General features: G+C 35.8%; 3 protein-coding genes across 7 annotated transcripts in view; 1 reads left to right on the top strand and 2 right to left on the bottom strand.

Annotated features, from left to right (window-relative positions):
* Positions 1-30: 30 nt before the first annotated feature.
* Ids (iduronate 2-sulfatase) overlaps positions 31-25,550 on the bottom strand; it is a 56,178-nt gene continuing 30,658 nt past the window's right edge. Inside the window, exons 2-9 of one of the 4 annotated variants that reach the window (XM_066296460.1) lie at positions 5,868-6,063; positions 5,637-5,814; positions 5,384-5,563; positions 5,205-5,330; positions 4,879-5,154; positions 4,550-4,821; positions 2,294-2,485; positions 31-2,239 (exon numbers count right to left, since the gene is read on the bottom strand). In XM_066296460.1, the coding sequence (XP_066152557.1) occupies positions 2,108-2,239; positions 2,294-2,485; positions 4,550-4,821; positions 4,879-5,154; positions 5,205-5,330; positions 5,384-5,563; positions 5,637-5,814; positions 5,868-6,063 (1,552 nt within the window). In that variant the 3' untranslated portion in view covers positions 31-2,107. Of the gene's footprint in view, positions 2,240-2,293; positions 2,486-4,549; positions 4,822-4,878; positions 5,155-5,204; positions 5,331-5,383; positions 5,821-5,867; positions 6,201-25,550 lie in introns of those variants that run through there. The other 3 variants (XM_066296459.1, XM_066296462.1, XM_066296461.1) reach the window with 3 other exon arrangements.
* LOC136346877 (cilia- and flagella-associated protein 97-like) lies at positions 7,031-8,740 on the top strand. The gene is made up of 2 exons (XM_066296384.1): positions 7,031-7,638; positions 8,500-8,740. The coding sequence occupies exons 1-2, from the start codon at positions 7,177-7,179 to the stop codon at positions 8,548-8,550; spliced, it is 513 nt and encodes a 170-aa protein (XP_066152481.1). The 5' UTR covers positions 7,031-7,176; the 3' UTR covers positions 8,551-8,740.
* Tmem131 (Transmembrane protein 131) lies at positions 10,867-25,496 on the bottom strand. 2 transcript variants are annotated; one of them, XM_066296453.1, is made up of 22 exons: positions 25,272-25,496; positions 25,162-25,217; positions 25,011-25,102; positions 24,838-24,961; positions 19,569-19,682; positions 19,259-19,381; positions 19,039-19,202; positions 18,695-18,987; positions 17,787-18,046; positions 17,556-17,732; positions 17,213-17,437; positions 16,957-17,148; positions 16,685-16,901; positions 16,373-16,623; positions 15,519-15,813; positions 15,141-15,466; positions 14,668-15,084; positions 13,579-14,267; positions 12,689-13,123; positions 12,233-12,501; positions 11,317-11,564; positions 10,867-11,265 (listed from the first exon to the last, which is right to left on the bottom strand). In XM_066296453.1, exons 1-22 carry the CDS (start codon positions 25,363-25,365, stop codon positions 11,179-11,181), a joined length of 5,148 nt encoding a protein of 1,715 aa, XP_066152550.1. In that variant the 5' UTR covers positions 25,366-25,496; the 3' UTR covers positions 10,867-11,178. The 2 variants fall into 2 exon arrangements, with proteins under 2 accessions (XP_066152550.1, XP_066152551.1); XM_066296454.1 differs by lacking the exons at positions 24,838-24,961; positions 25,011-25,102; positions 25,162-25,217; positions 25,272-25,496 and adding an exon at positions 21,510-21,650.

The raw sequence follows: 25,550 nt of genomic DNA, 5'->3' as shown, positions 1-25,550 counted from the left end.
AATGTGGAAAAGCTCTTTTGAAAAGGTTCTTTATGAAGATAACTAGTTCTAGTGTTTCTTAAACCAATGGAATGGTTTGCTTTTAATTAAAATGACAGTTACTGTTGTCGTACTTACGGTAATGTAGACCCAACAATAGTCGTTCTTAGGGAACATACACACTAAACGGGTACCCATGATCCTGCCAGCTATCCGATTGACCGCATCACAGGTACCCGTTTAATGCGTATGTGCCCTTACGTTAGTTAGATTTGGCGATCGCCGATTAATCACCAAATATTTTCATTGTCTACTCACCTCAAAAGCAAAAAATCCGACAATACGTGGGTTCGCATAATATTTCTGGACACGTTTCTAAATATCTTTACTTATGCCAGTTGGCGTTTCTTCAATATTTCTGAACATTCCTGTTTGGACCACTTCAGGCGTCTTCAGCATTTTCGCAAAACTCTTTTGGGTGTCCAACATTCCGCCTCGGGTCAGTTTGGGTTTTCTAAGTTTATGAATATTTTTCTTCAGGACAATCCGTGTTTCTGCAACATTTCCGACAAACTCGTTCAGGACAATTCTAGTTTCTGAGCCCGTCTCGCGTCAATTAGGGTTTCTGCAGTACGTTTTAAATTCCTATTTAAGTTATCTTACCAAGTGAGTTGAGATTTCTTTTATATTTCTTAATTTTCATGTTCGTCTCCGTTCAGATTTCTTCAAAATTCTTAAGAAATTCGCTCAATACAGTTTAAGTGTTTTCAACGTTCCTGAGCATTTACCTTGAAATCGATTAGGGTTTTGTAAGCGTTTTCCTTCAATTCAGTATGAGTGTCTGTAACATTTTTGCATATTTCTCTTTCAGTAATTTTGATTTTTTTTTTGACATTTTATTTTGGGTCAATTAAATTTTTTAGTCGTAAAAATACCTAAATATTTCTTTGTAACAGCTCTGGTTATGCATTTTTCACGACTTTTAATTCAATTGAATCATTTTTTACATGATTTCCAACGTCTATTAACTCCGACTTACTTGATTTATTATCATTATATCCTCATTGCATCTACTGACTTGAAGTGATTTCATGATTTCTTATAAGTAACTTACACTTTTCCCAGATACGCCACACGTGTATCTCAATTTCTCTTTTCATATATTCAACAAATAGAAATGACCGAGTCCTTTATTCAGGTCCCAAGCCAAACTTACAATCTCAAAAGCTGTATTAGTGATATTATTCTTGATTTTTCCAGTCAGGATCAAAACAAATATGTGATACAAGGGCAGAAGTGTGATTATATTTAAATATTACGTTATTGTAGCCTACATGTATGTATTATGTATGTCGTCGGATAGTGGTAAGATGTTTTAGGTAAATAGTAAAATAATTTTTGTTCTTTATCATTTCGAGAGTATGATCAAACTCAGTAGGTAAGTACAATAGCCAATAGCAGCAGGGTATCTTATGTGAATGTGAATGACTGTCAAAAAGACAGATCAATGTGTAGAATATACTTCTTAATATGGTAATAATATACGCACCTCTTTTAAAGGATTCCTACAGATTAATTTATTTTTATCAGCTTATTTATCAAATCTGGACTTCCTCTATACAGACGAGAATTTAAACATCAGTTAGTGTTATTATAATCATTACAAATTATTATATTAGATAATTCTTTACATTAGATAAGTTTACTGTTACAGGTTGAGAATAGGTTGTTTATTTACATCAAGAAATTTTTGTTTCAAGGGTTTTGAGGTATTTATAATATGCAATATCAAGGGTAGTTTTTTCTAGACTGAGTTTTGCTATAAACTATGTTGTTTTCAATTGACATAATACTAGCCAAGTTTTTCAATTTATCGGTATAATAAGTATCTACCTTATTCTAATCCATGTAATATGTGTAAATTAGTAAGGGATGATTTAAAACGCCGCGCGCCGATTCGCTTAATCTGACAAGAAATGCTGAAATTTGGAGAAAATTAAATTTTTTCGTTTAGGTACTACTTATAAATAAAAGTCATGCGTAGGTAGATTCGTTATTTTGTAATAGAAATTTTGTACTGGAAATAAAAATATAACAGCATAATCACCATATTGGATTTTATTTATTGTCAGGCCTTTCTCCATCCCTTAATTAACTTCCTTTTCAATTTTTTAATGAGATCAGAAAATTGCGGGCGGTCTGCAAGATTTAGATCTTCTTTGGGATCGATTAAATGATCATACAATTCTCGTGCATACACCTTAAAATTCAAACCAAGAAATATCATAAATCATAGAATTCGCTAACGTAATACCTCGTTCCATTTAATAGAAAAATTTGTGGAATTAAATTTCACCCATTCACAATACCTATAGCGTTTAGTTTTAATCGAGTATCCCATGATCTTGATGTTTTTTAACCGGGGTTCGTCGCTATTTGGATCCAATGTTGGGTAAAGCCCAGGTCTAGGATATTGAGTAAAAATAGCAGATTTTCTGTTATGATTCTGAAATAATTAATTGTTAAATGAAGCTGAAGGAAGGCAGAAAAGCACTAAATTTTACGTTATGAAAATTTGTTAATTGCAGTGAATGAAATACATTTATATTCATGCGATTTTTTTGTTAAGCATTATGGTAATACATATTGGTTGTATTGGTAGAAACTTGTCAGTCCTCGATTTTCTAGAACTGGAAACCGAAGTTCAAAATGCTGAGATACGTGGACCTTGAAATGGAGGGGCTGGGCTAAGAAATAAAAAAAAATTCACTCTCGTTCGACAATATTCCAACGATGGCGACCCTTTCAGTTATTTAAATTGGGAATATGAGTCAAGTGGTACATCATTTTAGAGATCTTCAAATTTTATAAATAATCGTCCCAAAATTTTATTTTTTTAAAATTTAAATTTAGTTGAAAAAATGGGTCAATTTGTCGAGTCATCAAAAGAATAAAGAAGAAAGATTTTTGGTATGTAGAAAAAACATGTGTGTGTTCATAACCGAACTAAATTTATTAAATCACATATGTGTATTAATCAGTCCTCGAAGTTGTCTCGATCTGTAAAGTGTTAACAGACAGACTTTTTTTTCTTTCGTGGCGCGTTCCTCGCTCCAGGCAAACACAATATGCACAATTGGGCTTCAACTTATGAAAGAAACACGTGATCATGATCAATTTTTGTGGGCAAATACTAAATCGCTAAAGCTGAGGAGACCCCTTTCCAGACTATTTTCATCTTCAGAAGGGGCGTTCGTCTTAATATCGATATTTTAGCTACAAATAAATCGACGCGTACTTTTGTAATAAAACATCACCCTGAAGTGACGCTTTGGATATACAAGAATCTAGAAACAAAAGAATAACTTCCGCTGTCAGTTTTAATGGCGTCTCCCCGTTTTCTTCCGTGGCGGTGGGAAAAATTCTCAAATTTTAACTGAAAGTGGGTGAAAAATTTGGAAAAACTAATGCGGACTTGAAGAATAATTAAATATAAACGTAATGAGTGTATATATAGAATTGTGCTCGGTTGAAAACGGGTAAAAATCGCACTTTTAAAATTCGCTTCTATTTGCCAATGCCGGAAATAGCGCCCCCTCTGCCTTCGAGTCTCCAAAGCTGCATGATCATAGCAACTGACATTTCTTATGGATGAAGAATGGCAGATTTTTCACAGGTTTCCAAAAAGATCATAATTTCAGAAAGTACACTTACGGTAAGTGATCGTTGCTTGATTGTCGTGCCTAATTAAACCTCGCTTAATTTTATTTTTTGTGTTCACTTAGGACCATCTTAAGAAGCAAAATGTAATTCTTAACAGTTTTAATGAACTTATCACAAACTTAATTTCTTCTCCAAGCTATTTAATACATCTAATATAATCAGTGACCTCCGTGAAATAAAATGAAGAAACAGAAATGTTTGGTTTAAGATAGTTTGAAGGTCCAGAATTGTATATAGGGCGTTCCTGAAAGGTCTGAACAATTGTCTATCAGGTACAGTACAGTTCGAAATCGGTTGATTTATACAGGATGTTCGGAAATTATAGGTAAATATTTCAAGGGGTGACTGTACGACAAAAAATAGGCAGAAAACCTCATATAAACATAGGTCGGCCAATGGACCCTAAGGGAGCTAGTCCGTTTTAAAAAGTGAACCCTTGGTGGATGGTTTTTTATCGATATATTCAAAACGGTTTGAGATAAAGTCGTGAAATTTTGACTGTTAACTCAGATTTTTATGGTAAATTAGAAAATTTAAAATCTTTACCTGTGTGTTAAACAGGGCCGGTTTAGGGTATTTTAGGCCCTAACTTTTTCACTTGTAACTTCCCTTACATTTTGACTACATGAATTGAAAAAGCATGATTTTCTAAGTTAAAAATGTGCTTTTCGCCGACATCGAAATAAGGCTCCAAAAAGATAGCCCATTAGGAAAAAATTTGTCGGGTTCGAGCGATCATAAAGTTTCTACCGGTTGAAAATTTAAATACATACATATTATATCAGGACTATTTTTTCTCAACAATTTATTGGCAGATTCTTCAATATTAAAAAAAAAAGAAACTCACCTGAGGTTTTCTCAAAGCATCAATCATCAGCCTCATTAAACTTCTTCCTTCTGTACATGTATTATATCGTTTAGTGGAAGGGCACAGTGGCAATGATTCGGAAATTGCCGTTAAATCAACTAATGTTGGAAACAAATCTACCAGCTCAACAAGAACATTAATTATAATTTTTCTGGTAGAGAGACGAGGAACATGGATAATTAACGGGACTCTGGTAGCCTCCTCAAAGTTACTGAACTTCGAAAATTCTCCATGTTCTCCTAGAGACCAACCTGCGATAGTCCAAGTTTTAAAATGTTTGATTAATTATTTAAGCTTAGATAATAAACCGTGATCTCCCGTCAAAACTACAATTGTGTTGTCCAAGTCCACTTCTCTCAGAACTTTACCAATCAGCTCATCAACATAACTAACTGAAGCGTAATAAGCTTGAATAATCTGTTTTGTAATCTCATCATTCATTGGCCCGTAAGGAAAGGGAATTTTTAGTTTTTTCATGTCATCTCTAGTCCGGATATCAATCCAAGGATTCCAAGCTATGGTTGGAAGTGATGGGGGTATCATTCGGTTTACAGGCAAAGAAATATTTGAGAGTGGATGCAAATCTTGAAATTGATAAATTTGTATAAACAGCCATAAATGAGCATAAACATACCCAAAAAATGTTCTGGGAACTTGAATGGAATATGAGGTTTATGAAAACCAACAGCAAGAAAATATGGGGGATTGGTGACGATTCTTTTGCGTTTGTGTAAGAATTTTATTGCCTCGTTTTTCGATTCTAGAGAGTTAAAATTTTATAATTTTTTAATAAACATGGGATTTAGTTGTTACCTATGTCGGGCAGGGTTGCCATAGGTTGATACTCGATAATCACTGGACATATCAAATTCGCCGACCGTGTGCCATCTTGGTTTATACACACTTTTGCATCTTTAAACTTTATTGTCGTCGGGTGAAATGGTGTCTGACTCCAACTATAAGGTTGGTCATCCGTGAAATTTGATGATATGCCTTTAAGAAAAGTCCCATCTTCAAATTTTTGCCCGGAAATAAATCTGATATACCCACGACAGTAATTTCCTACCAGGGTGAAAAACTTTTCCAATAGAATAAGAATGGTATCCCCGTTCTTTGAAATATTGCGGTATGGTGGTGAAGTTACCCGCAACATCTCTCCAGTAGCTATAAAAGTCATAGAGATGTAATGTATCGGGCCTACGACTTGTAAGGAAAGAATTCCGGCTTGGGGCGCATAAAGCTTGCTAAAACTCGAAGCTGCTTACCGTGGAATATCGTTATGTGAGGTGCTTGGTACCTGAGCGAAAGTCTGAGTAAATATGAAGCTTTTTGAGGCGATTTTATCTATATTAGGGGTGTAGGCCTGAGAATCCCCGTAGCACCCCAACGCGGGTTTCAAATCATCGACGATAAGAAATAAAACGTTAGGGCGGTAACAATAGGAACTTTTAAGGAATCGGAGTAATAATACGCATAAAAAAAAATTGTTTCGGCTCATTTGGGTGCTTTTATGAGAAATGAGGGGTGCAATAGTGTGATACCATATAACCTCAAATTCATTCGCTCCGCTATGATATTCGGCATGTTCATTCAGCAGCTGATTGCGAAGAGAAGCAGCTGTTTCACGATATGCATGTTACAAGTATCACAGCGTAGCTAAATGCCATTTCTCGTTAACTTGCGAGTGGATGTTTAAATGGCTACGGACTCGGTGTATAAAGTTATCTCTTATCAGTCCTTGAATACTTTTTTGCTCTTCGTCAACAGGCAAAAATGCATTTGAACTTTAGCGAGGGCACAAGATATCGACTATACCGCAAGACCTATAGCTAACCAGAAAAAATACTATAGAAAAGTAGGCGAGTTCGTTCGTTGTAGATTCCTTGAATGAAAATAATACAACTTTTATAATGTTATTTGCGATTTCGAAGCTTTTCATTCGATGTACAGAGCGTCAAAGCTATTAGTTTGGAAAAAAATTCTGATAATTCACGCATTTCTCAATATGTTAATTTAATATAAATATTAAGTGCGCAGCTTTAACGTACAGAATGGCACATTATAAATAAAAGAAAATGCCAAAATTTTCCAAATTGTTTATTTCTAAAACCATTTTTTAATATACTGTTCGTCACACCTGCCAGACATCCCTATGATATCGCCTTATCTTCAGAGATACTTCGCATTTTAACGCACCGATATATATATGTATATATATATGTATATAGGGTTACCACCCTATATACATTGAGTAACTTTACAGGTGAGTTATAATTTTATGCCGAAATTTCATGAGAGTTATATAAGCAGGCGGCCATCTTGAGATGTGTTTATGGCGCTACCTAAGTACCTACTGAAAACCTGAAGTTTTTATGAGTCGTTATGCGAGAATCACCCCGTATCGATTTAACGATATTTTAAAAATTTTATTCGCTCCATAATAGCGGTTCTATTCATTATTATTTTGTCGACTGCCAATCGGTATCCATAGAAATGCTTTTGCTACACTCACGAACGTTTTGCGACGTCCTACGTTGTTTTGTTACAACTCAAGTTAGATCGAGTTTCATTTCCTTTACAATTTCCACATTTTCCACGGAAAAACTATGAGCGGTGGTTCCGGCAAGTTGTCAGACGCGCTCGTTAATAATTGTCAGACGTGCGAAAAAATTAAATTCGACTATAAACCGATTGAAGACCGCAGCACCGAGTCCAATTATTCCAGCTATTTTGACGATGAAAGTTCCTGTTTGACCGATTCTCTAGACCTGCAAAAAACCGTGGCAAATTTCGACCCAATACGACTAAACTTGAACCAGATTAAGTGCGAAAAAACCATCAGGGCTAGCTCTCGAACGCAGGGTTCGGTTAATTTGCCTCAAAACAAAACCTTTTCAGCGTATAAAATTAGAGAAATCGAGCGGGGAAATGCCATGTTGGTGAACAAGATACTGTGCCATCACAGAAGACCCAATCAGTACAAAATGAGTGCTGCCTGCTTATCTAAGGTAACCAGTTCGGAGATTAACAGAAGGAGACATCAGGAAAAGATAATCAGAGAGAACGAGGTACGCAGATAATTTTTTTTTTTAATTTTAACGCACTTGGATATTTCTGAGAGTTATTTTTAGAGGAATTGAAACCCCTTACACGCAAGAGTGTCGAGGATTTTCATTAGCATTTCAAATAACGTAGTCAAACATGTACCGAAAGAGTTACAACTAAAAATCTAATCGAAGATTTTAAATATTTACTGTAGTATCGTTTGCCATTCTGTTCTAGAATTCTATACTAAATTCTAGGGCAGACTTGCAAAAATGGTTTTTGAGCAATTTTAGAATTGTCGAATTTTCTAAATTCAAGTATACTGCAGAAAGTGCTGTATGAAGTATCTATCAGGAGCGGTAAGGGAATTTTACCGGTCGAAGGCCAAGTTTTACCCTCAACTTAACGGGACTCTTACTAAGCCGGAGTTATAAATTCGAAGTTGAATTTTGGCACTCCAAGATAAATTCCATTAAATTTAAATGGCCCACGTGTACCGAGTGACAACGAAAAGTGGGTACTCCCCGGAATGTATTTAATGCAGTTATTGCATTTTTTGCCGAAATATGTGATTTTGACCAGTGTATCATGTTGCTGTTAATTTTTTTATGGTACTTTTAAATTTTCGGCGTTCAAATCTACATTATTATTAATATGTGCGCAATTTACTTGTATTCAGTTTTTTTTGAAAAATAATAATTCGCAAATTTCGATTAAAATAATTTCTAAAAAACAAACAAATATTCAGATTTGGTAATTATAACACGTTAAAGAGGAGGGGGAGGGTCTAAGTTTTTTGATGTGGTATGGTTATAAACTTATCAACATATTTATGATCACATTTTAGATTATATCAACTGTTAAATAATGTAAATACGTTACAGATTTTACTGAAGAAGATCCAGTCTGTAAAACCGGCTATAAGATACCCATAGTATTTACTCAGAAGTAGCGACGTACTACTTAGTGACACTTCACATCCAGACAGTACTCGTAATTTTTACAAAAAAATCATCTCAATCAAACTTATACAATTTTGAGTATTTACGTATTAATTATTGTTATAATAAAATAAGAAAATTAAGTAGTTTTTATAAGAGCATATGGTGGATTTTAATAAAAGACATTAACGATTAAATTAATAAAAAAAAACAAATAGTTATTAAAATACAGACTCTTGTTTTGGGTAACTAATGAGCTGTTATCCATGATTGTCAATATTAGATGCTTGATGGTAATAGTAAACGGTTTAACAAACGTTGTACGTTTACGGTTCACCGTTTGTTGCGATATTTTTCTATGATCACCCGTTAGTATATTATCGCACCAGTATATAGTATAAACGGTAAATATATGCTATGTAAAAGCTGCCACATCCAATAGGCAGGTTTGCGTTGGGGGAAAACCGAATGTCTTAGTTATCCTGAGAGGATGGTGCTTATTAAGTACCAATAAAATAGTATACTCTGTCGGCTACCCGACCGAGCATCCATACATTCCGCAAATAGACTGAAAATTTCCTTTAAATAATTTCTTTAACAGAAGGACTGTGTTGTTTACCTTTTAACGTTAAATTCAAATATACAAACGATTTACAATTTTTTTTATCAAAGGTTGAATCATATTTTGAAATCACCAATTGATAAAAGAAGAATACCTCGCAATGATAATATATAAAAAATATTTACCAAAAATTGTTAAAAAGTTATACTTTCTTTGTGAATAACTGTCCAATTAATTATACATACAAGACTATCTGTTATACAGTGTGTAACATAAGTAGGGGTCTTCCTTTTAACACGACATAAACATTAAAAAAAAAAACGAAATATGGGCAGATGAGTTTTAATACATTTTTGTATAAAATCTAAATCAATTCCTGCAGAAAATAGTAATTTAATGTAAGGGAAATAAAATATCCCACAAAAAATTATGAGCGATTGCAAAAACTCAAAAAACATTTAATGTTTACTGTTTTTATGCGATTTACCCATGCCGCTTAAAAATCAGCCGTGAAGTTTAGCTCCAGGTGTTATTTTGATAAACAATCACTATTGATGCTATTAAATTGACGAAAGCCCGTAATTACTCGAATCACGAATTGGTGGACATGTTGGTGATGTACGGGGAGTGTCACCAGAATGCCGTCGCAGCTTCGCGGTTGTATGCTGAGCGCTTTCCGGGAAGAGATCATCCTGCAGCCCGTAGATTTGTTTATCTTGTTGGAAGAACTCGTGAAAACAGAGGCAGCAATGCATAGTGGACATGCTAGAAGAGCACCCATTGAGGAGCATGTTTTAGATATCGTTCAGCACAATCCAACTACTAGTACTGGAAGAGTCGCAGAGCAAGTTCCTACATCTCACGTGGCAGTGTGGAGAATTTTAAATGAAAACCAACTTTATCCCTAACACTTGCAACGAGTTCAAGCGTTAATGCCACAAGGCCATCTCCCAAGGGTATAATTTTATTAGTGGCTTTTACAGGAAACTTCTCGCAATGAAAATTTCCTTAAGTTCATTCTGGTAAGGAATGGATCAATTTTTATCCGTAACGGCATAAATAATTTTCAAAATGCGCACGTCTGGGCAATGAAAAATTTTCACGCTATTCGCCGAACTAATTTCCAGCAGAGATTTTCTTCTTCAAATGTTTGGTCCGGCATGGTTAATAGCATGCTTATCGGACCTCTTTGTCTTCCTAATCGAATGACGGGCTTAGACTATCTCCATTTTCTGGAACATAATTTGCCTGAACTTCTTGAAAATATGCCTTTAAATGTTAGATAGTCTATGTGGTCTTTACATGACCTAGCTCCACCTCAGATTAGGCACAAAGCAGGGGACTTTTTAAATGGTAAATTTCCTAACAGGTGGATAGGTTGCAACGGATCAATAAGATGGCCCCCAAGATCGCCAGACCTTAATTCATGTAATTTTTGTTTGTGGGATTACATGAAAAGTTTAGTGTTTACGTTAGTCAGACAATTTAGATTAGTTTTGATGCACTGAGAAAAATAATAAAATTCAAGTCTGAATAATGGAAGAAATCTTTTTATTTTTTTTTCTTTGATCACAAAATACGGAATTTTTTTATCAAATTTTTCCGGTTTAAGCCAAGGAAATCAGCGATTAGACGTGTTCGGGTTTCAAATAGTGGGTTTTTCTAAGCTTGCCATCTATATATCTAATTCTATATTGGATTTGATTGGGCCGTCCGGTTTATTTTGATGATAAAGTAAAAGACGCTCATTTTGCTTTCTGAACATTTATTCAACACAGTACGTTACTATGAGATGTTTAAAGCTCCCCGGCAACAAACAAGAATCGTGTTTTGAATTAAATAATTGCACAACCTCTCGAATTTGTGGTTCGTCATAAAAAACTCGGTTATTCCTGAAACTAAATGCGGAAACAAAACGTCTCATTTTGTTGCCATGGGATCAAAGGTCAGCAAGGTAAAATGCTCGTTACCGACATCAAACAAATACGACGAGTATTTAAGTAGCAGTCTTCCACAAAAAAAAAAAACGACCATCAAGATAAGAAGAAACCCGCGGTACATTAATGCTCCCACGGTTGAGTCCACGGAGACCTAAACGGATTGTACTGATTATTTTGCTGTTGCGGTTGGAACCGCTTCTGTTCTTCCTAAAAACCTCCATGATAGCTTCAATACTTGGGATTTCGACGACCACTCACCTCTGTCCTCTTTTTCTGAATGTGCTCATCGAAACCCGGCGGAGTTCGTCTGACTGGTGAACCCACCGGAGGGTGCCACGGCTCCCAGATCGGATTCGAACCCCACAAATAGGAAGTATTGTTGGCCACTTTTGAGGTTGAGTTCAGAACTGTACTAAAAGTGTTCGACCAGTAATCCGTAGTGGTGACTGGTTGAACAGGGACAGCGGGACGAGTGGGCACGTTTCTCCATGATGATTCATCTGGTCCTGGAAAAATCGGTTGGAGTAATCAGTACTTGTTTAGTTATTTATGACTAAGAAGCGAAAAATGAGTATTAAATTTAGTAAATGCGTAATTACTCTTAATTTAAGCTTTGTTGCCTTTTGAAATTGCAATTTAAGGTCGATTTAAAAGTGTTTGAAGTACGAAATCTTCTAACCGTGTAACTATGAAACCTGGGTTTACGTGTTTTCTAATTTTCTTAAATTGTCGGAAAATTATTAAACTTATAGTTTTGAAATTAGCCTGCGTTCCCCCTTATGGTGTGATTATTGGTGGTAAATATGTGTGGTAACCTTACGGTATCCGCACACATTTACTTCCGAAAGTGAGTTTCGATCATTTGAGGTTTGTGCTGCTGACGCGTGTCTCAAATCAACATTGTGTAATGCATGAATAATTTTCCCACGGCTCTGAAGCATGTCTTGACGAACGGATAAATTGGATATTTGCCGTGTCGAAAATGATAAAATTACCATTTTCATGTTTGTCACAGCGGCTAGGATAGTTTAATATATTTCTCTATTTCGATCATTTTCGTACAAATCGGCACAGCACAATCGTTTTCGCAGAAAAAAAGGCATCGCAGATAACCATTGATCCGCGCCTATATCTGGTGCGAAACTAAAAATTGTGTACTTTAAATGGGACATACCTTTGAGCTCAGTAGTTCCAAACAGGCCGTCCTCTCTGCTGCCTGTGATATCTCGAAAAACCTGATGACGCTGCCATCTGTCGATTGATGCCATGCTCGCGTCCTCCGTTGGAGGATTTTGTTCATGGTAAGTAGTTCTGTTAGGGAGGCACCCACTTTTGGCCATTGCCGCTATTATACTTTTATCGTTCATTGGATGGAATTGCGTGGGATAATTGACTGTCTCCGAAGTAAACAGATCCGGACTGTGGCTGTCCGGCGTTCCTAATCTAAAACATTAATTATGTTGAGGATGATTCACATATAGGGTGCTTCAACGAAAGGTGTGCATTTGTAAAAAAGTGGAACCCTAAAGACCACAAGAAGCAAGACAGATTGATTAAAATATTTTTAAGATGGCGGTGCTTTTGGTTAAACCGAAAGTACAGACTGTATAATAAACGAATTATCACTTACCGTTTTGAACCGATTGGACCCAGATCGATGGGTTTGTAAGGTTCTACATACATCGTTGGCTTACCGGAGCACTTGTTTTGCTTGAACGGACTTGAACTAGTTTCCTGATGTTTAAAAATCGCATGTTCGCTTTCGGAATACATCGACAATGAGTTTGAGGTACGCTGTGAGGTCGGAGGAGAGTCGTTTGTAATAACATGTTCGTTGCGGGCTACCACGTCACTAAACCGCGCCCGGTTTTCACACCAACTGACGGTCGTTCTAGAGATCGTAGGTAGTGACACGTAGAAACCGGTCGGGCTCTTTGTCGTATCTTTTTCGTCCAACGTATCGGGGAATTCGATATGCTGATGTTTCCGGTCAGAATGGGACTTGTATCTGAATACGGACTTGTCTTTACGGTCTTTGAATTTACTGTCTCGCCTTCGTTTCTCTCTGTAAGTGACCACATATTGCGACATAACAATGACATGCGATTCGATGATAGTAATTATAACATTAATGTCCCTAAGGTCCAGTTCTGTAAAAGTCGGCTCAGCTGAAACAAAACTGGTTTTTGAACCACCCCATAAGGGTAACTTTACTATAAAATTTATTTCATTTGTGACAGCAAAGCTATTCGTGTCAAATGGTTCGAGTACAGGTTTTGGTGCAACTGAACCAACTTTCACACAACCACATAATATGGGCCAACCCACAATCGTTGTTTAGCGACTTTTCCCATATATCAATCTGCCGGAGACATTTGCACTGAGGTTGAAAAGTTGGAATTCATTGAAAATCGAGATTCTTAATTTGGAAAAACGTTTTGACCGGCGACTTTCTTATTTCCAAACAAAATAAAAGAAAAAATCAGATCTGTGATAATGCTCTATCTACGCCATACTTACCGAAATGTTTCGGTATGCCCAAATAAAGACGTCTTTGCCTCGGAACTTCTGTCCCCCAAAATCTTTCTGTCTTTGTCATGTTCTGGATGTGATGGGGGCGTGTTAACAGGTTTGACCTTCAACTTGCTATTCACAAAACTGACGTGTTTAATCTTATTATCCTGCGTCTCTCTCTGATTGGTCGTCACATCACTAGCCAGGGTTTGGGAAGACACATTCACAGTCTTCTGCTTTGATGACCATCTAGACAGAGCTTGATTTTCTTTATCGTCGCAAATAGCGCTGCTGCTACTACTCTCGGTCGTCGTCGAAGAAGACTCTTCTTCGGCAGTAGACGTCCTCGCTGGTTTTTTAGGGGCTGCGCCCTTCTTGATCTCAAATAAGGATTCCTTCTGTTGAGCGTGTTTATCTTTCCTTCCTTTGTCTTCAAGAAGTTTCAGCTCTTTCTCAGTTTTACGTTCTCTCGACTTCAACCGGTGTCGTTCGAATAAAATATCCTTCTTCTTTACTGCAATTTTAGTCTCACGTACCCTTTCGCGCTCGGAATCGTCGTCCATACTGTTTTCTTGTTCATTAATACTATTACTTTGAATAAGTTTCCTTTTCGCTTTGCCTGTGGTCGGAATAATGGCGGGCTCAGATTTGTTGCCATCTTCCAATTTCGGTGACGAAGTGGGCTCGCTTTTAGTCTATGTGAGCAAGAGAAGAATCTACTTATAGTAACATACAGGATTATTAGAATGTATATTCGATAGGGTCTAAAAAAGGTAGGTATACAACGTGAGACATGGGGCAAACAATACTTGGAGACATAATGGTGCAAATCAATTAAACTGAAGCGGATATAACGGGAAGTATTGGATTTGTTCTGGAGGACTACCTTAAAATTACTAGAGGCTTCAATTTTGTATTTATTTTATTACTTTCTCATAAAAAAATCAAAAATAAATACACCATCTCAAAAAATAATTATTTTATAAAAATGACATTGTCAGTAAAAAGCCTCAATAAAGGAAACCATAAACTACATTTTTTTAAATACAATACCGACACCACTATATCAAGGAAACAATTAATCAAAACACTCACATTCTCTTTTAGCGACGATTGAATTTCCTCCCTAACTTGCCTGCCGACTTTCCTCAAATCCAAAACCGGCAAAATCAACGGACTATTGGAGGCCAAGTACACCTCTACCGCCTTGGCTTTAATTGAATTGGCGTCTATGATGGCCACGGCAAAGACCACCAATAACATGAACGTGAGAAACACATTCACCACATAACTCATACAAATCTCCCATGATGGCCTCGGCAACAACACTCCACAATGCCTGCAGTAATTGCGTGACACTGTCGCCTTTAGCGAATAGTTTACGTAACTATTCAAACTAGTGCCTATTATTAGCACCCTGGACACCTCTTGAAGAGTTAAATCAGGCGTAAAAGCCAGATCAATTCTGCGAGAGGAGTTTGGAGGTAATGTAAAAGGATCGCAATTCAGAACCTGGTGGAGTATGTTAGGTTTTTTTAAATGTTTGATATTAAAACGTCGAAACTTGCCTGAAACCCGAAACCTTCGCACTGATGACCACTAATAGAGAAGCTGGTAACTTGTACGGGAATCTCTCCTAAATTTTTTGCCAGGAAACTTTCCTTCACGGTCAAATTTGGTAAATAAGGTTTCTGGTTTAGATCTTGATTGCAGGCACGCATATGCTTCTCGGTTAATTCAAAGTGCAACGGTTTTAAATCCCCTGGCTGAAGCATTGCAAATTCGAATCGAGGAATGGTGCCCTTTCCGTTCAACCTCACAATTTCCAGCACAGTAAGATTGTTGCGAATCAACAGCAGGCCCGAATACGGTCGAGGTTCCTCAGCAGTAAATTCTAAAGCCGGTCGTTTGCTTCATTGTGAACAACCAGAATAAATGTTACGCACCTAAAGAAACCTTCTTGGATTGTCCCGGCAGCAAGATAAAAGGCAAAGAGTGTTTATACACGTTCACTTTTAAATTTTCGGAAAAAAAAAATTGCTGATTATCCATTGTACGTTTATCGAATGAAAACCAATTGGCGCTTGTATATTTGACGTTAGATGGTGGAACAAAACTGGAGGGTAATCCGTCATATAACATATCTGCATGGGGGTAATCGTTCTCGAACAAGAGTTGAACCACCAGGGTATGATTCGCTGGATTGCGCAAGGTCAGCGTCCTATATGAAGAGTTGCGCACCTAAAATATACAAGTTGTGTTTGAAATAGTAGATGAAAGATGGTGGAAAAAACTACTATTAACGCATTGAAAATCCTTGATAGCTTAAAGTCGGTTCGGCAAAACGCAGCCCTCGTACATTACAACATAGGAAATTCTTTATGGTCGAACGTTGTCGTTGTGATAAGAATGAATTTCTTATTTCCATCAAACTTTTCGATGGTCGGGTTCAACCCACACAAGTTTAAGCCATCGATTAACAATTCGGCCTAACTGAAACTATCAACTATTGCCAGAAAAATTGGTACTTGATCGCCTGTCAGTAGTGCATTGGCGCTGCAACGTTCAAATGTCGATCATTACGACGTCTTAAAATGAATCATGGCGAAAAATAAAATAAAATGCCGAAACTTATGCGTTTTCTTGGCAAATCCGATGCGTTTATACGTGCCACAATTGTACAATTATTAACCAAAAAAATTAAAGAGAATAAGACAGCTCGAATGACAATGTTAATATTTAATGTCGGTCATTTTATGAAGAACATTATTGTACTATTTATTTAAACTGACCAACTTACTTGAGTGAGCGGAAATTCTAACGTAGAATTCTTCAATCCATTGTGACGCACTATACTTGGCCAAGTATAATTGACTTTGCTGACAAATATTTTGCCTTTTACTTCTGTCGTATCCAATCGTAAATTGATGTTATCCACCGTTCTAGAGCCATTTTTGGTGAAATTTAGGAACCTGCCATAGAAAGTGTTCACCAATTTCATATCGTACTCTGAGACCTGCTTTGATATGGCCATGGTTCGAAGCCAGGAGGCTAAAATAAATTGTTACTCCGTGAAAATTGGCTAAAGCAAAAATTGTCGGAAATCCCCTACCCGATCCCTCACTAACGAATCCAGTGTAGCACTCGGGACTACAATCTGTATCGGGATTAAAGTACATGTGGCCAATAACGTTATTGACTTTCGGTAAAATGCTGCTGATTATGGCTGCTGATACTCTTTTATCTGGTGGCAACGTAAGGATGTTTTCCACCGACATTTTCTCAGAAAATGATGAGAAAATTCGCAGCGGATGTATGCAAGTTTTTGCCTAGAGTTTAAGGGCTTTTAGTATCGTAGAATCCGAAATAGATGAGAAAACTAACTGGAAAACAATTATCGAACACTAAATCATCCTGGTCTATGATCATTGCCCCTGCTGCCACTTTGTAGTGCACCGGCAACGACAAGTTTTCGAAAGGAGTTTGAATCTGTACATCGCCCCTCATTTGACCGTCAATATCACTAGTACTAATGGCCATCTTAACGACGGCGAAACCTTGAGCAGTAATTCTATCCTATAAATAATAAATCACTTTCGAGTGATCCATTACGCCGGCACAAAATTCGCAAATTACTTACACATTTGGTGAGATTCCCGAAAGAGTTATGCATAATAACATTGCGATGATCACCAACTCCACAACCACAAAGTTCCAACTCGCTCATCGGCAGAGAAGTTTTCAACTGAAGGATCAGTAAGTCTACGGGGTTTGGATTAGTCAATGTGAAGACCAATTGTATCTTTTCGTTGTGACCAATCAAACCCACATTAAGCGATCGGTCGTCGCTTGGGAATGGTAAATGCTGAAATTTTGTATGATAAAGTTCTAGACGGCGATCACGAAACTGTCACCAGGCAATTTCCATTGTAGTTTTATAAGGAATTGTTTGGTACCAGTTGAAACTTTAGATTTTTTCTTACAATTTGAAGCTTTCCATTATAACTTAACAATGGCACACTAATTTCAGAGACGTTGGTCAGCACTTTAATGTGGCTGGTCAATTGCATGTCAGTCTTTTTGGCGCTGCTTTTCAGCCATATATTGAACAAGGCTCTCTTTTCGAACGCCTTAATAGTCAATGGGGTGAATGTTTCTACCTAAACAGCGTGTTTATCAATGTTTAATCATTTAAAGCGAAACGGGTAGTTTACTTTAAACGTGGTGTCCATATCAAAGGGAAACTTTACGTCGAGCACTCTGACAGGATGGAAAAACTCATTTGAAACCAGAAATTTCCTTTCTTTGGTATCCATTTCTTTCTCGTTTAAAAAATATATTGTGGACATTTTGTCGAAACTGAGACCGCCTTTGAGTACCGTTAGGAAATACGGGATTTCTGTGCGGTTCTTGCCATTGCGAAATTTGACAATAATTTTTCCGTGATAATCTTGGGTTTGCCATGCGCGCTTCCCTGCATTAGAGAGCAAGACAATAATTAAAAAACATTTATATTAGATAAATATCTATTATTATTATTATTATTATTATTATTATTATTATTATTTCAAAGACTTTTAAATTTTATGAATATATTTCCTTGTGGGATGAACAAAAGGTCTTGTTCAAATATCGAGAAGTAAAATAATGAGTAAACAGGTTTCATTTTGTAACTGATTGCGAAATCAGAACAGGCACATGATTTCGTAGCGTGGTGAACAAAACAGACCATCAGTAAAAGCAATGGGTGCAGTAGTTATCGAGATACAGGGCAAAACTTGAATAACTACAAATTTCCACCTTGGCCTATGTTTGCTAATGTATCTACCTCCTTTGATTTCCTAACTAGTTAAGTAATCTATTTTCCTGTCAGTTTGAAATACGTAAAGTGTTACTTTATTTGTTAAAATATTTAAGGAAAAAATTTAAAGGTAATTAAATGAGAAGTGTTAAAAAATACAAGGTGTATTGGACCCAAACCGTCGGAGTGGATCGAAATTTTTTTAAGTAAATATATAGGGTGTTTCCTGGGTACTGATCGTTCATCAAGTTCAAAACTTATTTGATTTAGTTAGGGAATTTTTTGAAATTACTACTCGACATAAAATAATACAATACTTACAATCAATAGTCAAAGTTCCCACACTAACACATGCGTTTTCCTGTTCAGTTACAGGACTAATTCGAGTGTTGTAATAATGTGTCTTAATGGATTTGGATAGAGTGGACACACTATGAACCCGAACCGCCCTTTTCATTGGATTGTGCAAACACAGATTAATCTCTTTAGGTTCGTCCATCGAACCTCCCACTCCAAAATCTATGTAACCTTGGGGATGGAAAATGCTTTGAACAGGAGTAACTTCCACTTCCAACGGGACTATTAAAATCTCCTCAGGGTTGTGGAGTTTTATCCTAATATTATGGAATTCTTATGTTTTATCGCAATAAATAATAAGTACGTACCTGATATACGCAGTATGATTGTGAGGTACTTTGGCCTCAAAACGCACCCGAATTACTGCTTTTGTTTCGTGAGGGTTTATTTCCCAGAGATCGTTAGGACCCTCGTGCTGTCCACTTGGAAGTTCTAAATTAAAGCCTCCTCCACTGGTGTATATTTCAACAATCTACCATAACGGAAGCAAATTATAACACCTATCTGATTTACAAGTCGAATATATACCTGAATTGGTTCTGAGTGGGGGTTGTGCATGTAAATAACTGGTGTAAATGTTGAATTTAGGGGCAATTTCACCCCGACTATCGGTCTTACTCTATAGCTGTTGAAGATTCCAAAAGCCTTAACCTGAATATTGAATATAGTTATGTTCAATTTAAATTTGATACTTAAACGCCCAATACAGGGTTCGGCAAAATGTGCTAGTTTTTTAATATAAACAATAATGATGATTTGATGGTTATTTTTTTTTAATTATAAGTTGACCTTTCTGCATTCATTTTACCGGACCTAAGGAAGATAAAAAGTAGCTTACATTGTACTTAACAAAGCCATTTGACGTGTGTAAGAATAACGAGCTTTCAACAGGGCCTTCCTGTCGTCCCAAGTAGACCACTTTAAATGACGTATTTCCATTTGGTGGTATTTGCTAGAAAAACAATATTAAGATATAATGCCGCTACACTTATGCATACAGGGCGTTTAAAAAATATGGAAATGGCTGATTATCCATGGTGATTGAAGCTTATAGCTGGATAAAATTTGATGTGCAAGGAGAAAAGAATATTCTGCATTAGTCAACGTACCACGAACCTGCCGCATGTGATAATGTGAACAAATCGAGACGTTCTTGTTGTTAATAAAACCTAACTTGTCTAAATGCAAAAAAAATAATTGTTGTAACGCATAGGCAATCCAAAAGTCTATCTGATAATATTGTTAACGTTTACCACACAGGCCACATAATCTTGTAATTATCATATCCTAATATTTTTTTATACTTTTTACGTTATAGTTTTTGCTTCAGAAATTTTTTTCCACTAATTTTGTAATTTGACTTCGGCCATTTTCGCATCCGGGTGCAGTAGATATCAGAAATTCAAATGAAAAAGACATTCTGTGTGCAAGTTAAATGTGGTGTACCAAACTTCATGTACCTAGTCCTATAATCATCAAAAATAGCTATTTTTCATCATATTTTTAAGCCACCCTTTTCATATTATTATTAGAACTTATTATAAATCTTGACTAGCTATGGAATGTACTTTTTTTCCTCCCCTGTATAAGTCCAGGGAAGTCGCAACTACCGAATTTTTAGAAACCGGTGAGGTTAGGAGTAGAGCAAACGGAAAATTTAAATGGACATGTCCTAAATTTCTGAGATATTGGCTGAACGATTGAAACTAGAAATTTAGTGCATTCCTAACGAAATTTGATAGCTGATAGTGATACAGATGCCAATGAGGTTTAAAAAAGCTTGCTTATTTGTCAAATTTAGCCCTTACCGGACATTTATACCGGCGAAAATGTCCCTATTTTGGAATTTTTATCAAAAATCCTCCTGTTCTGAAAACGACAAATTGAAAGTAACAATACGCAATTTCGTTTCAACTTTTCTCAAGCACTTGTCCGGGACACTTTTGAAAATCATCTAAAAACAGTTATATATGACGTCATTAGTTCAGACAAGTACTATATTTTTGTCCACTGCAAACCGTATTAGCATCAAAAAACGGCTTAAATTATTAAACAACTAATCAATAAAAATAATAAAAAATCAGTTGTCAATGTCCCCAAAAAAATGTTGGGACTCTGGTCCTGTTGATGGGTTCGTACGCGATAACCTGCCTAGATAAATGGAAGACGACTATAACGGATGCGGTAAAATGACCGCTTGGAAAAAATTATAATAATACAATAGTATGAACACACAGTGGTCCAAAAAACTTCATTTCAGTTTTACCAGTAGTATCTGTACTAACACGTCATGGGGCATTAAAAGAGAATTAGTGCAACACTTCTTTTTCATAGGCAAAAAATCATTGTTCAATCCGTGACTAAAGGTAGAAGAAAAAAGCTGTCTTTTTAGTATGAAGAATGGTCAAAGTGTGTACTGTTCAGGTTTCAATGTAAAAATTCTAAAAACATTGAAGAACTTATTGATTATTCTTGTTGCAAGAATTATAAATATGTAAATATCGTTATAAACATTCCCAGAGTAGGTGAAACTTGAGCATGTCGTCCCAGTCCTTAATACCGGAGATCTGGCATAGGACACCAACTGCTGTTCGATTTTAGTTCTTACAATTTTTAGTACGATCTTCGACACTGTTCTTAACGTGCAAAAAGCAGCTTACTATTTTATTTAATTTTATTTCCATTATACCAGCGACAGATCACTCAGGCGAATTTTTTCTATTTTATTAGGTGGCCGTTACCTGTTTTTTCAACTTGGAATGTAGTTACATGTACATACCTTATATCTTTCTGTGTATACATAATTGCCTGTCTAATTACGTGAAAAACAATTTGGCGATTGACTGCGTAGCTGCTTTGACCTGTATAATTACGGTACGGGACCAAAGTATCAAAATTTTCACTGTTTTATCAAATGGCATTCGAGGACGGATTCAAAAAAGCAACTGAACAAATCCTAAGGTCGAATGCCTGCTATATTGAAGTAGAGTAAATATTGACAGCACAATTGGGCTATACCTTCAATAATCCAATTCAATTATCTATTTTTTTTCCTTTGAGTTGCTTGCAAATACTTAGGGACATCGAGATTTCCTTCGTGTCTATTATAGACGTTCTCAGTACGGGATTAGTTTTGCAATTAATTTTTTTATGATATGAATAATATTTTATTTATTTAAATAAAAATTTTAATTACAAAAACTATTTTATTTAAATATAACGAACATTAATTGCGAATCATTATAATTCTTCTTAACTTTGTAAATCTAAATTATAGAGGAATTCTATTCTTCTATCTTCTATTTCTAACTAACAATAATAATGAAAATGATTACATGGTAATATTTAAAAAACTACAAAATATTGTACATCGGTTTGTTTCACTGATATGGGTTCCGCTACAAGTGTAGGCCATCGCGTCCTGAGTAATAACAATACCGTGGGACTTGGCTTTGTTTTGTCAATTGGAGGAGTTATTAAATATAAATTTTATTTAAATAATTACGAACAGTTTAAAACTTGCCGGAATTCAACCGAAAGTTCTAGATAAGACTCCATATCTCATGCAGCTGTCCGGTATTTTCCTTTTCAGTAACGCATTGTTGTTAAATTGACGTAGAGATTTGCATGTTTTGAAGGGCCTATGAACGAACACGGAAAACTCCCAGTTTTTATTATATGTTTTTTTTTCTACATGTCCGACACAAATATACCGAGATTAAAACACACAGATAACACCTCAGTTTTTAACATTTTAGTCCATCCACGTATTTTTCCGTTTCTACACACTAAACACTGAAATTAGATAAGCTGAACGCTTTGCTACTTTACCTACTCTATTCAATTCAACGCTTTAGGCCCTTATTACGAGAAATTTCTCATCACAATGCCATTCGATATGCGCAGAACGCAGACAACTCCAGCAAATACAAAAATAAAAATTAAATAAAAATTATACCAAACTAACATCTGATGATACATAATGTTAGCCATGGCCACGACAATCCCAAATATTTCTGGAAACGGTTTTTTTGAGCGACGAGGTCCAAACGACGGCGGGGGTGTTACAGGAAAAGTGGCCTCAAAGTTAAATTTTCTTCCTGACTTGAGAGACCACTTCTAATGCAAAAGGACGTTCAGAATGTACTTTTTCCAATGCAATTATACCAAATGATCAGTGGTCAAAATAAACACGCAATTGGTCTAGAACCGAGCTGTGCAAGTGAAAGTTTCGTAAGATTTCAGCCCTTTCCAGTTTCCTTATTCGACCAAGTTCAAAGCACAACCCAAGCTTTTTGCAGACCTCACAGGTATATTAAAAATATCCACAAAAAACTCAAAACGTTTCTCCTGGAGCCCCACCTGAGTAAAATATATGTCCATTTTTTGCCACTTTTTTCGTGCAAGGTCAAGCAACAGCCACGTTTAACTAATAATTGTTTTGTGTTTGGTAAATAAGTAAAGTGGAAACATTGCGAGATCTCTCGAATGGATTTCAGATATTATTCTAATTGCACTAAGCAAGGGCTGTAGTAAAAATGGGTCGAACTTAACAACATTGCTTTCGGCAAATTTCGAGCGGATTGTGAGCATCATGCAGCTTTGCCGTGATATTTATGGTTAACTATTCAAATTAGCTTTTGGTCAATAGGGCACTAGAGTTTATAGCTTAGTTTGTTCAGATTCATTCAATCAAATCATTTAAAATCTGTCAGAATAAAGATTACCTGGTCACTTAAAAAGATGAAACAATTCTTGGCCTTCGCCATTCCGTCAAAAAATCCCTAAAATCGAGGAACATTTTTGGCTATCATAATAAAAAAATAAATAGGTTTTCTAATAGTATTCTCAAACGTTTGTAATTTGATTTATTTATTTTCATTTTTTATATTTTATGCTACTAATATACCCGTATCTCACACTTAATTAACAGCACTAAATTTACTGAGACGAGGGATCAGACAAGGGACAAATTAATGTCTCCTTTTAAAACCCAAATATAATTTTAAAGCATGGAACCACCTACTGATTAAGAAATGTGATTTTAAAACTAGCCAATTTAAAATTTATATTCTCCCTGGGTGTATTTTGTTGATCTATCATTAGTTTTAAAATAAACCGGATTTCTAATGAAATCCTAAATGGATCTCAAATCTAATGAGGAATAAAGTAAATCTAGCATGTAAAACACATTAGCACCACACTTGATCCTAGGTGCCACCAATAACATTGATGTTAAGTATACCTTATTTACTTTTTCAATTTGTTAATTGCATTGTTATTTCATAGAGAATATTCTCAAGGTTATTTTGAAAATATAAAGGATGTCGGATAAGACGTCCCAAAAGAAAGCATGTCCCAGTAAAATAGGATCTCTTGTAAGACCAAGTAAGATTTGTTTGCAATAGGAATCAAAAAAGGAGTTAAATCTACAGGAACATTACATGCTGAGCAGAATAAGCTTTTGATACAGTTAGTTAAGGAAAGCCTGTGAGCCTATCAATAGTTTGAACCTCAACCTCTCAATCAATTCAGTATGTCAGCTGAAATTAGATTTTTAAGTGTTTGCACAGAAGTAGGTACAGTAAATATGAAATAATCAGAAAAATTTCAAAATGAGAATTCACTAGAAAATCTACTTTGTTCTCATTTTGTACTTTGCCATTATTAATTACACATAGAAAATGAAATTGAGCATAAATACTCACAAAATAAAACAGGTACTTAATTTTTCCATTTATATGCAATAATTGCTAATAATCAGTTGCAACCTATAAAATAGCTACAAAACAAATTTGCTGCAAATTTACATTTTATAACTTTTTCACTTACTGCACATTCATTGCACTTACTTCTGCGTAACTACTAAAAATTCAAACATTTCTCCTAGAAAATAAATCTTCTATCCAATTATTTCCTTTGAAGTCTCTCTGAAACCTGGCAGGTTGTACCAAAGGACTAGACCAGTTAGGTATAGCCCTAATTCTAGGCACATGTATTTGACATTAAACCACAATTTTAAAAGCCTTGGTGGAATATGTGTAGTAGCTAACAAAATCAACTCCATTATTGTGAGTTACTAACTAATATTCGACTTATGCACTTACTTTGTCCTCAAAGAAAGAACTATGAAAATGTACAGTGTTCCCTGATATAGACGTGAGATCAATAGATTTATTGCCATCAGTGTTAAAAAGAGTGACAGTCCTGGAATGTGGTGAGCCGAGAGACCTTAAATTTTTCCAAATAAGTACTATACAAACTTTCTGCAAAATCTCACCTATCACTGAAGTCCAAAAATTCAGGGTCGAATCGCAAATTTAGATTAGTAAATGAATTAACATTTTGAAGATATCCTAAGGAACCAATTTCCTGCAAAAGCGCAGCATAATTCCTCTTGGTTGGTTAAGGGAAACTTTATCGAGACTTACCCCATGTAGGTGTGATAGTTCGTCCTCGAAGTACCGAGATTTTTTGGTCATAAATCCTAAAATAGACGGGCCTTATGAAATAATAGGGCTATTTTAAGAGATAAACTTACCATGACCACTGTCATGGAAAGTAGGATTGGTGAGTTTAATTAACTGAACTAATATGAACCAAATCGGACTTATTAAGACCTCTTTCACAAACATTTCTCTTGTTTTTTAATTTATCTATCAAATTGTTTAATATTTTCATTTTGATCCAAGATGGTACATCGCGGTTTTGAATGATTTATTTTCTTCCATCATTTCACTTTTCTTACTGTTTTGCTGTAAAAGATCTTAATTATGCGACCTTCTTAAATATGATTTTGTCTTTCTTTAATGATATATAC

The sequence above is a fragment of the Euwallacea fornicatus genome, chromosome 25 (assembly GCF_040115645.1).
Source record: "Euwallacea fornicatus isolate EFF26 chromosome 25, ASM4011564v1, whole genome shotgun sequence".
Classification (NCBI taxonomy): Eukaryota; Metazoa; Arthropoda; class Insecta; order Coleoptera; family Curculionidae; genus Euwallacea; species Euwallacea fornicatus.
The sequence above is the reverse complement of the archived record's forward strand: the minus strand, read 5'-3'. Positions and strand labels throughout refer to the sequence as shown.